General features: G+C 49.2%; 1 protein-coding gene across 3 annotated transcripts; it reads right to left on the reverse strand.

The window, feature by feature from the left end:
* Positions 1 to 1,113: 1,113 nt before the first annotated feature.
* On the reverse strand, positions 1,114 to 8,922 carry LOC142923007 (uncharacterized). Of its 3 annotated transcripts, none has more exons than XM_076063945.1 (4): positions 8,156 to 8,922; positions 7,749 to 7,798; positions 4,537 to 5,522; positions 1,114 to 1,776 (listed from the first exon to the last, which is right to left on the reverse strand). In XM_076063945.1, exons 3-4 carry the CDS (start codon positions 4,967 to 4,969, stop codon positions 1,115 to 1,117), a joined length of 1,095 nt encoding a protein of 364 aa, XP_075920060.1. In that variant the 5' UTR covers positions 4,970 to 5,522; positions 7,749 to 7,798; positions 8,156 to 8,922; the 3' UTR covers position 1,114. The 3 variants fall into 3 exon arrangements, with proteins under 3 accessions (XP_075920060.1, XP_075920059.1, XP_075920057.1); XM_076063944.1 differs by having other exon boundaries at positions 7,749 to 7,803; XM_076063942.1 differs by lacking the exon at positions 8,156 to 8,922 and having other exon boundaries at positions 7,749 to 7,914.
* Positions 8,923 to 11,570: the final 2,648 nt, after the last annotated feature.

Genomic DNA, 11,570 nt, shown 5'->3' on the forward strand with positions numbered 1-11,570 from the left:
GTCGACCTAGGGGAGGCCTAGTAACGATTTAGATAATCATCACTGGTGTTGGCCATGAGTGGAAATTGAACTCGGGTCGCCGGGTTCGTAGCGCAGCACGCTAACCTTTACACTTCTGCTCACCACAGATCTGTCAGTCACAAGCATACACATTGGAAGCAATCAACATCGGGCATATAAATGGTTCTGTTTAGACAACTTCACCAGTCCATCCAACTGCTGGTGGTAAAGGTAGGTTCACACCTTCTGTTAGCCGAAAATATCACTCGTGTCCTTGAGCATGTGATTGAGTCACCAAGGTGAATGTAGGCAAGGCGAGGCAATCATCTAGAAATGACTGACAAAGGATCTACATTAACCAGCTTTTCGAACAATATTATGACTTCACTTAATACAAAACAATATTCTTAGTAACTATTATTCTTAAAAAATAACAATAACTTATTTTAATGGATGACGCGTAAACAAAGGAGGGAACATGGAAAGGGTGCAGCGATGTTGGAATGTTATTTATTTTGTATTATTTCTTATTTGGGGTGGTGGTGGTGTTGGTAGAGGTAAAGGTGTTTATAGAGTTGGCAATTGTAGGATAGGTAGCGTTGATAGGGCTGTTGTTGGAAAGAGTGATGGTGTCGGTTGGGGTGGTCGTGTTGGTAGGAGTCATTGTGTTGGTAGGATTGGTGTTGGTAGGGTTGGTGTTGGTAGGGGGAGTGGTGTTGGTAGGAATAATGGTGTTGGTATGGTTGGTGTTGGTAGGGTTGGCGTTGGTAGGGTTGGTTTTGGTAGGAGTGGTGGTGTTCGTCGGAGTAGTTGCGTTTGGTAAGGGTAGCGGTGTTGGGAGGGGTGGTGGTGTTGGTAGGTGTGCGGATTCTAAAGGTGGTGGAGTTGGTAGGAGTGGTGGAGCAGGCATTGATCCGGGCCATGAAGAGTGGTCTCTTTGCCCTCATGATCACGAGGCGGGACTCACGCTCAGCTGGGGTGATGATGTGGGAAGGAGTGGTGGTGAGGGTAGAGGAAGTGATGGTGGTCAGGGTTGGGTTAGTAGAGGAGGTAGTGTTAGTAGGTGTGTGGTTGGTAGAGGTGGTGGAGTTGGTAGGAGTGGTGGAGCAGGCATTCATCCAGCCATGAAGAGTGATCTCTTTTCCCTCATGATCATGAGGCTGGACACATGCTCAGCTGGGGTGATGTGGGTAGGGGTGGTAGTGAGGGTAGAGGAGGTAATGTTGGTAAACGTGGGATTGGTCAAAGTGGCGGAGTTGGTAGGAGCGGTGGAGTTGGTGATTGAGCTGGTAGGGGTAATTGAGCTTATTTTAGTGCGGCGGGCATTGATGCGGGCCATTATCATGAGGTGACACCACTCACACTCAGCTGGGATGATGGTGTTGGTCCGGGTGGTAGTGAAGGTGGAGAAAATGCTGTTGGTAGGGTTTGTAGGGGTGGAAGGGGTGGTGGTGTTAGTCAGGATAGTATTGGTAGAGGTGTTGGTATTTAAAAGTGTGATGGTGTTAGTCGAGATAGCGGTGTTTTTCGGGGTGGGGTTTGTCATGGTGGTGTTGGTAGGAATGGTGGTGTTGGTAGGAGTGGTGGTGTTGGTAGAAGTGGTGCTGTTGGTGGGTGCGCTGGTAAGTGTTGGTGAGCTATTCATCATGGAGCAGCCATCCAGTTGAGTCTTTAGGGATCTATGGGTCCTCTTGATTTTCATGGGGTGGCACTTGCTCCGAGCCAATTTCCTCTCATGTAGCGGCTTCGGTAAACTCGTCTGCGCTGCGATGACTTCTGTTTAAAACCGGAAACAAAATCATTATGAGAGGCAAGAGATTGCAGTCTCCTTCTTCCCCTGTTGGTCACTCCACTCAAATATGTTTTTTTCACTTGCCATCTGCCACACCACCACCATTGATTGAGCACGAGTGTTGTACCTGCCTTTCAGTGGCAAATATCGGACAACTATTTGTAATCCACCAACATGAACAATGTGTGCTTGTAATAAATGTGTGCGACTTTGTCGAGGATGTGAGTGTGATTTTTTATTGTTTGTTGTTGTAACGTTCTAACCTGCCTCTCCTGTACATCTGTGAAAAATAGCTTAATAGCTCATCGGATTCTTCCAGTATAAATATTCTGATTCTGATTTGTGTCATCTATGCATGTGAGATTATGACATTTGCCTGAGTGATCTATATCCATGATGCCTCTCTGGGTGTGGTGTCTCTGTTGTGGTGTCCTGCTGATGTTCTATGTTACAGTGACGCCAGCATACTCTCTCTCTTATTAGTGGATTCTTCAGCCAGACTCTTAGGCTGGTAATGGTGATCCCCGCGCTCTCCACGTCGTAAGTGATGGCCACCGGCCCACTGTGCAGCATCTTTATCAAGGTCGTCCACCTTGAGGGAGACGGGTATTCTCCATCTTGGGGAACCGTCATCTGTGGTGCCGCCGCAGCGGAGCCGCTCCAGCGGAGCCGTGCCCACCGCCGCGACGCCGTCACCGATGCCTCGGATTTCCCGCCACTCTCCCGGGGCTGGTGCCTTCTCAGACGTCCGCGTTTTGCCCACTGCACAGTCGTGAGGCCGCCGCAGCAGAGCCGCTCTGCCGAGGCCGTGCCCACCGCCGTGAAGCTGCCACCGGGGGATGCCGACGCCAACGCGGTGCACCCTCGCCACCCCCCCTCCCCCCGCACGAACGCACACACGCCCCACGTAGAGCCAGGAGGGGAGGTCACCCGGCCGATAGGTTTTTTTTCCAGAAGTCCCTAATGGGATCGATCTTCATGGTTTCCTGCGGCCGGGAAATTGGGCGATCTTCCCCCTGTAGCTGACATGCACTGCGGCGCCGGGACCTAATATTAAAGTTGCATGGTCACGGCAAGGGCCATCGAGCCACCGCGAGTGGAACCACACACACACAAGCACGGGTCAGTGGACTGGTAGCGGGAGAACAGAGAGCGGATGTCGGAGAGATCACTGCGGCGACATCACCCGAGTTGGGATCCGGGTATCGAAGGGTGGGAAAATCCGAGCCCCTGATTGGACGGGAGGCCAAGGGAGCGAAACGGCGAAATTCCTTTGTTGTAGGTGGGATAAAGGGAGGGGGATTCAGGTAGCAAGGCAGTTCTTCAAGATCATCGCGGTCCACGCAGGAGGGGAGTTAGCCGTTCGAGACGTCCGCGTGATGCACTTCAGCGCAGCCAGGCTCAACCCTCTACTGATCGCTTTTCTACAGCTTCCAGCGCAGCAGAGTGGAAGTACACGTGAGTAAGAGAGAGAGGTAAGTTTGGGCTATTTGATCGAGGGTAGAAAGCAGAGCGATAGGCAGAGGAAATACAGTCTAGGATCTCAAGGGGAATAGGCTGACATCCACTGACCCACACAATTACGCGTAGCTTAACGGGTTGCTTGCGGTAAATAAAATAACTGGTAGGGGAATAAACTGTTTCGTGTGCTCCTTTGGAGGGTGAAGAGGAGGGTGGAGAGTGTTTTGTGTTCGCGCGCACACGCGGCTGTTTGCGGCGAATAAAGGAGTAGAGCGTGCTTGGTGTCCGTACCTGTACGATCGTTTACAGTATTGTTCAGCACGCGCGTGCCTACACGACTATTTTTGGTGGTGCCCAGCGCTCGCGTACCTGCGCAATCGCCTACAGTAGCGGTTTGCACTCACGTGCGTGCGCGGTTTACAACGAGGTTGAGCTTTCATTTGTGACCAGGTTCCATCTGAAAAATAAGTTAGTACCTCAGTGGGCTTTGACTGGTATGATGGGGGTGTTCTTGATTTGAAGCTTTCGTGACTGCAGGAATCCATACTCTTTGGTTCTTTCGGCAAAGTCACGTAGGTATAAAATCAAATAAATCAGTCTGCCTCAGCAGCAGACCATGCTTTCCCCACCCGATGATGGACGCTTGTGTTGCACCCGAAACATCGTGATTTACTTTATTTTATACCTACGTGACTTTACCGAAAGAACCAAAGAGTATGATGGGGCTGGTTTAGTTTTATTTGTTTGTGTTTGGGTGATTTGTTAACCTTTCTTGTACTTTGCACTATTACATGTTTTTGTAGTATTTGTTGTTGTAACGTTCTTACCAGCCCCTACCGGACATCTGTGAAAAAGAGCTTTATAGCTCATCGGATTCCTCAACCATTAAAAAATATTATTGTTCTGACTCTACTGGCTAGGGGACATTGTTCTGTCCGCACCAGCGCAACTCACCAACGCCGCACAAGGACAGCTGAGTCCAGCACATGTCCCAAATGCCACGCTGCCAGTAACAAAAAACACCCTTAAAGTTGCAGTGGATAATTTTTAAGTATACTTAATTGAGCAAGGTGTTTGCTTGTTCCAAATGACATATGCGACTTTGTCTAGGATGTGTGCGTGGATGTGATATATACTTGTGTGTGTGGTGTATGCGAGTGAGATTCTTATATCTGCACGAGTGATCTGTACGCGTGATGCATCTCTGCGTGTGGTGTCTCTGCATGTGGTGTATGTCACGGTGCCACGCTGATGGCCTGTGTGAGCGTGAAGTCGGCACTCACCACTGCATTCTTCAGCCGCCACTCCGAGGCTGAGGAGGGTGATCCCCGCGCTCGCCACCTCGTAGGCGATGGCCACCGGCCCGCTGTGCAGCATCTCCATGAAGGTCGTCCACCCTGAAGGAGCTGGGTCGTCGTCTTCTCCTCCTCCTTGGGGAACCTCCATGCCATGGCTGGGAGAGGAAGCGACTCGAGGCACCCTCTCGGCTTCGTGACCTGTGAGGCGGTTGCTGATGTGGACGGCCACGGTCGCTTTGGTGAGAGGTAGAGGCTGTCCGGCCTGTGGCAGTTGGACCTCCCAGGCTCCCCTCAGCTTAACCAGCCAGTTAGGGGAGAAATTCTTCTCCTCCGTGGGCACAGACGCGAGGAACGCGGAGCTCGCCACGAGCAGCGTCACGAGGGTGCGTGAAGTACTGCGCAGCCCGTGAGCCTCCATGGTGACTGCTACGAGAGAGGCTCCAGGAGGCTTCGTGCAGAGAGGCGCTCCTCAGCAGGCAGCTTGCAGCGTGGCTCTAGCGGCACACTGGGTGGAAGCGGGTGTGACGTCACGGCCCGAGGGCGGATGTGTGTTGTGTCTCATCTGTGTGTGTCTGTATGTCTGTGTGTGTGTCTGAGTGTTTGTGTGTATGTCTGTGTATCTGTGTGTGTATCTGTGTGTTTGTGTGTGTCTGTGTGTGTGTGCGGTAGTGTAGTGATTAGCGCGCTGTGCTATGAACCTAGCGACCCGGGGTTCGATTCCTGCTCACGGCCACCAACACTGGTGTCGTGTGCCGTGCCGGTCTTCGTAGGTGCTGCTCGTTATGGCTACAAGGGGAGGCCCAGGAGTGGTTGAGGTAATCGTCAGCAGTGTTGGTGGCCGTGAGCGGGAGTCGAACTTGGAGGGCAGCGTGGCATTCACTGCAACAACACCGCCCGCGCTCCGACTGGTACACGGTCCGAACAGTGCAGAGTGCACATAATTCGCGGCGTCTCTCGCACGGTCCGGGTCTCTGTGTGGAGAGCGGGAGACGAAGGCGAGGATCACACAGGGTAGAGGGTGCACGTCGGCACTGCTTCCCACGTCACAACACGAGTCACGTCACATCACAGACTCATCCTCACCGTGAACCAACATCATCAACACAAACCCACATCTTCTTAGTTCTTTCGGTAAAGTCACGTTGAAGGGAAACAATGAAATAATAAAATATATATAAAACAATAACAATTTTCACGACGTTTCGACCATAACACAAACGGTCGTCATCAGGTGTGTCGGTTTGCATGAATTTATTTATTTTCAAATGGTGTATTTATTTATTTATAAAAAAAACCGTTAGCGCCACGTGCAGCGATTTGGCAGTTTATTTAGAAGAACTAGTCCATCTATGTTCTGAAAAGAGGAGGGGGGAGACGACAAATTTTAATGTATGCTGTCTGAAAGCCACTTTAAGCGTGAACAATCAATTAAGATCTGAAATGGTTTATCAAATCTTTCCAATGCTAAGCCAGAATCCATCTTCTCGGTTGAAATTGTCCCTGTGCTTGTATATGTGGATAGCCCTTCACTTGGAATGGAACTTTCTACAAACAAACTGAGGGCACCCCAATGGGCTCCCCCCTATCTCCGGTTATAGCTAACATTTTCATGGAGAAATTTGAGACTGACGCCATCCAGACTGCCACTGCGCCCAACCTTATGGAAGAGGTACGCGGATGACACTTTTGTCATCTGACCACATGGCCGGCCTGCTCTAGACCAATTCTTCGACCACATCAATTCCATACACCCAGCCATCAGATTTACCATGGAAGTCGAAAAAGATGGCAAGCTACCTTTTTTGGATGTCCTAATTAAAAAGAGAGCTGATGGTTCAATGAGCCACTCTGTCTACAGGAAAGCTACCCATACGAATGCTTATCTGAAACCGGATTCCCATCACCATCCATCACAGAAGAATTCTCTCATCAAGACTCTGTATCATAGAGCCCAATGCATATCCGACCAGGAACACATAGGCAGTGAACTCAAGCACGTACACCAAGCTCTTAAGGCTAATGGTTACTCCGACTATACAATCTGCAAAGCTATCACTCAAACCATGAAGAAGTACCCTCTTGAGGAGCCTTTCAAAACCATCACTTTACCCTACATTGCGGGGATCACAAAAAAGATCTCCAAAATCTTGAATAAACACAAGATCCAGGTCCGTTTCAACACATTACATAAAATCCGTGATCTGGTTCCGTCTGTAAAAGATATGATTCCGGGCATACAATACCCTGATATCTACAAACTAAGTTGCCTCTGTGGTAGTAGTTACATTGGAGAAACCAAACGCCATGTCTCGGACCGCATTCGTGAACACAAAGGAGACCTTAAACACGGTAGGACCAACACCTCGGCCGTGGCAGATTATTGTTATAATTCAGTAGGCTCACATGACATTGACTTTTCCAAGACAGAGGTTCTTTGTAAGCCATCTGGCTACCATGAGAAATTCGTTCATGAGGCTATCCACATATACAAGCACAGAGACAATTTCAACCGAGAAGATGGATTCTGGCTTAGCAATCATTGGAAAGATTTGATAAACCATTTCAGGTTTTAATTGATTGTTCACGCTTACAGTGGCTTTCAGACGGCATACAATGATTGTTTCGTCTCCCCCCTCCTCTTTTCAGAACATAGATGGACTCGTACTTTTAAATAAACTGCTAAATCGCTGCGCGTGGTGCTAACGTTTTTTATAAATAAATAAATACACCGTTTAAAAATAAATACATTTATGCAAACAGACACACCTGATGACGACCGTTTGTGTTATGGTCGAAACGTCGTGAGAATTTTATTGTTTTATATATATTTTATTATTTTATTGTTTCCCTTCAACGTGACTTTACCGAAAGAACTAAGAATATGAATTACTGCAGTCACGAAAGCTTTAAATCACAAACCCACATCATTAACACGGACCCACATCATTAATAAGAAACTCACATCAACGCGAGGTTACATCTTTACCACTCACCCACAACACTGGACATCTGTGAGAAAGAGCTGTATAGCTCATCTGACTCCAGTATAAATATTCTGATTCTGACATGAACTCACATCGTCACGACTCACTCACAACACACCACCATCACTATCAGTAACACCACTAACGCCACCACTCCTCCTGCCAGTACACTACACAGACACACACGTCCTCACCACTCACATCACCACTCACCTACAGTTCCTCACTTCCTCCAGAGAGTCGCTGCTTCTGTCGTCTCGGTGCTTCTCTACCGCCACATGTGAGAAAAAAGATCGACAGAAGCAAGTGGGGGCGGGGCTCGGTGATCACGCCCTCAGTGACGCAATATCCTGTGAGCCCCTCCCCCCCAGCACCTTCCCCCCCCCTCTACGCCCCCTCCCCCACTCACACCGCCAAAGACAAAGCTCCCGCGTATTTAGCCTTAACAGAGCACTCCTAACAACAACCTCACCACTAACAACGCCACCACCAATAACAACGCCACCACCAATAACAACCCCACCACCAATAACAACCCCACTACCACTAACAACCCCACCACCACGAACACCACCACCACTACTACCACACCACCACTAATACACAGTTCTGATCCACACCTCAGCTGCTCCCACACACGCGATGCTTCTGCTGCTCTCTCTACTTCCGCTTCCGCCGGTGAACGTGGCGCCAACTTCTGAAGCGGTTCGCTGCCTGGGCCTCCTCTGGGTCGACTCAGCCTGAAGGTGAGAACCTCGCATGGTGTGGACACCTCAGCAGTGGTGGAGGAGAGACAAAGGCGGCCCACAGCCGTAGGCTTCTAAACAGCTGCTGGGCTCACGGCATCGGTTCAAGCAGAGCCCGGCTCTGCTGCTGAGGCACTGAAGGTTGAAAGCGGTCCAGAGTGGCGCTCGAGTTGAGCCATTGCTGCTGATGAGAGGCTGATGGGATCAGTCAAATATACTTTTTTATCTTTGCAAGGAAGGGTTTATTGTGAAGGAGGCGAATCGCGTGCTGGCGGAGGAGGCCTCCACTAGACGCCGCTAATTAGGGTATTTGGTCTACTCTTCCACGCTGATCTCCACGTTTTGGAGCAAGGTGGGCGTACCCACACTTTACCCCACCACATGCGGGTCGTTAGCTCACTGGACTTGCACTGCAGAGGTGCAGGTTCGATTCCATCGCCCACACACCCACCCACTCACTTGCCCACTCACCAACTCACCCACTAACCCATCTATTCACCCACCCACAGGGACATGTGGAGACACGGAGACACATGGACACACGGATACATAGAGCCTTGATAAAGTGGTTGTGTAGGTGGTGTTAGAGTATCAGCATCAATGTGGTTGTTGTGGTTATGTTGCTTGTTATGGTTGTGGTGGTTGAGGTGATGTTGGTTGTGGTGGTTTTGAATGTGGTGGCAGTGGTTATAGTTGTGGTTGTATCGCTGGTTGTAGTGGTGGTTCAGGTTTTAGTTGTGGTGTAGGTGGTTATGTTGGTTGTTATGGTGCTTTTGGTTGTGGTAATAATTGCGGTTGTGGGGGGTATATTTTTTGTGGCTATAGTTGTGTACGTGGAGGTTGGGGTTTTCATGGTTATAGTTACAGTTGTGGTTATGTTATTGTTGTTGTTATACTTGGGGTTGTGGTTATAATTGTGATTGTGGTACAAGTTGTGATGGTTATGTTATGTTTTTGTGGTTATAGTTGTGGTGAAGGTGGTTATGTTGGCTTTCATGGTTGTTGTATGTGTAGGGAGCAGTAGAGTAGCGGTTGAACGCCACGCCACGGACCCGAGAAAGTTCGATTCCCGCTCACGGCCAACACCAGTGACGATCATTTGAACCAGTCCAGGGCTTCCCCTACGTCGACTCTGCCTGAAATGAGTACCTGTTGTGGTGTGTAATAAACATCGCCACTCGGGAGACAAAGACGGTCGGGTGTAGTGCTGGCCACCCACCTGCTTGTGTTCCACACTGCGGGTCTCCATAGGTACTCGCTAACAGAACTTGCCCCAACAGTCTGTTATAGGCTATAGAATAAATCTTTGTATTTTGTTGTTGTATGTGTGTTGAACTTCTTTCGCACCATATGTTGCCACCTGTGATAACCGGAAATGCGGTTATAGTTGTAGTGGTTATATCATGGTTGTGGTTTTAGTTGTGTCTGGTTTTAGTGCTTAGAGTTGTGGTTATAGATATGGCTATAATTGTGGTTATTGTTGTGGGTGTGGTTATAATTGTAGTTGGTTTTGGTTATAGTTGTGGTTATAGTGGTTATGGTTGTTGGGTATGGTTGTGGCTGTGGTTACATTTGTGGTTACATTTGTGGTTGAATTTGTAGTTCTAGTTGTGGTTGTTGGTTTGTGGTGGTGAGGCTGGTGCAGGTGGTGGGTTGGAGGCCACGTTCCCTGCCCATGCAGTTCCAACAGCGATGGCTCCCTGTGCTATGTGGGTCACATGAACTTGTCTCCCAGCATGCCTTGAAGTCATCATTATAGGAGCCCTCGCCTCCTCTACGCACTCTCCTCCTATCTCTCCCCTCTCACCTCCACGCACTCTCCTCCTACCTCTCACCTCCTCCGCGTGTCTCCTCCTTTCTTTTTTTCCCAGGGTCTTCCTCCTCTCTCTCCCCGTGTCTCCTTCCTCTATGTCGCCGTGTCTCTCTCCTCTCCCTCCCCGCGTTTCCCTCCTATCTTTCTCCGTGTCTCTTCTCTCTCCCCGCTTTTCCCTCTCCAACCTCCTCCTGTCTCCCTCCTCTCTCTCCCCGTGTCTCCTTTCTCTCCCCGTGTCTCACTCTTCTATCTCCCCCTGTCTCCCTCTTGCTTCCCGTGTCTCACTCACTCAGCCACCCACTCAGCCACTCACTCAACCACTCACGTACTCAAGCTTTCAATCAACAACTCACTCACCCAGCCACTCACTCAGCTGCTTAGTCACTCTGCTACCCACTCACTCAACCACTCACTCATTCAGCCTCTCACTCAGCCACTCACTAACTCAGCCACTCACTCCCTCAACCACTCAATCACTCAGCCACTCTCTCATTCAATCACTCACCTAGCCACCTGCTTATTTGTTTATTTTACCAGGTAAGGCCCATAAGATATATCTCTTTTTCAGACGTAACCTGGCCACATATGATTGCCCAATTAAGTGGCATTTTACGTGTCAATTTATATCAGCAACTATAAATGTGGAGTGACAAACAGGAGCCGGGCAAAAAATCACAACGAAGGGGAGAGTGAGAGAAACATGCGAACTCCAAATATACAACAGGCATCAGGGTCAGGATTGTTGTATATATTGTCTTGAAAAATAATAAAAATGAAATGAAAAATGCAAAAGGTGTAATTTTACAAAATTAGGTAATTATGTCAATTTATGCAATTACGCTAATTAGACTCGGCTTTGTTGTCTAGGGGTATTACCAATCGTGATAGTTGTCAGTGATGTGTGGGTTCTGGGTCCATATTTGTCGTGTCACTGGGGTTTATAATAGGCTGGTAGGGTGGGTTCATAATGGCCAGGTAGGGTGGGGTTATAATGGCCAGTGAGAGTGGGGTTATAATGGCCAGGTAGGGTGGGGTAAAATGGCCTTGTCAGGGGTCCACCTCCTCCACCACCAGTTCCACCTCAACCTCCTCCACCTCCCACCTCCTCGCAGGAACCCAGACTCAACAGGTGCCATGGGTTGCCACGCTACGTGCAGGGGAGGAGCTCATCACTTGAATGTGACGAGCAGTGAGCTTATCACTTGAATGTGAGATGCAGTGCGCTCATCACTTGAGTGTGACATGCAGTGAGCTCATCACTTGAATGTGACATGCAGGGAGCTCATCACATGAATGAATGGGACATGCAGTGAGCTCATCACTTGAATGTGACACGCAGTGAGCTCAACACTTGAATGTAACATGTAGTGCACTGACCACTTGAATGTGACATGCAGTGCGCTCATCATTTGAATGTGACATGCAGTGAGTTCGCCACTTGAATGTGACATGCAGTGAGCTCACCACTTGAATGTG

Source organism: Petromyzon marinus, unplaced genomic scaffold (assembly GCF_048934315.1).
Source record: "Petromyzon marinus isolate PM22_M1 ecotype Great Lakes invasive population unplaced genomic scaffold, UKy_Petmar_22M1.pri1.0 PM_Scaffold_247, whole genome shotgun sequence".
In the NCBI taxonomy this organism is placed as follows: domain Eukaryota; kingdom Metazoa; phylum Chordata; class Hyperoartia; order Petromyzontiformes; family Petromyzontidae; genus Petromyzon; species Petromyzon marinus.

Bases quoted from the DNA above. Each gene is read 5' to 3' on its own strand.
- LOC142923007 (XM_076063945.1), bottom strand. From the start codon at position 4,969: ATGGAGGCTCACGGGCTGCGCAGTACTTCACGCACCCTCGTGACGCTG. The intron at 1,777-4,536 runs GTGAGTGCCGAC...GGTTTTAAACAG, and splicing joins GGCGGCTGAAGAATGCAGTG to AAGTCATCGCAGCGCAGACG.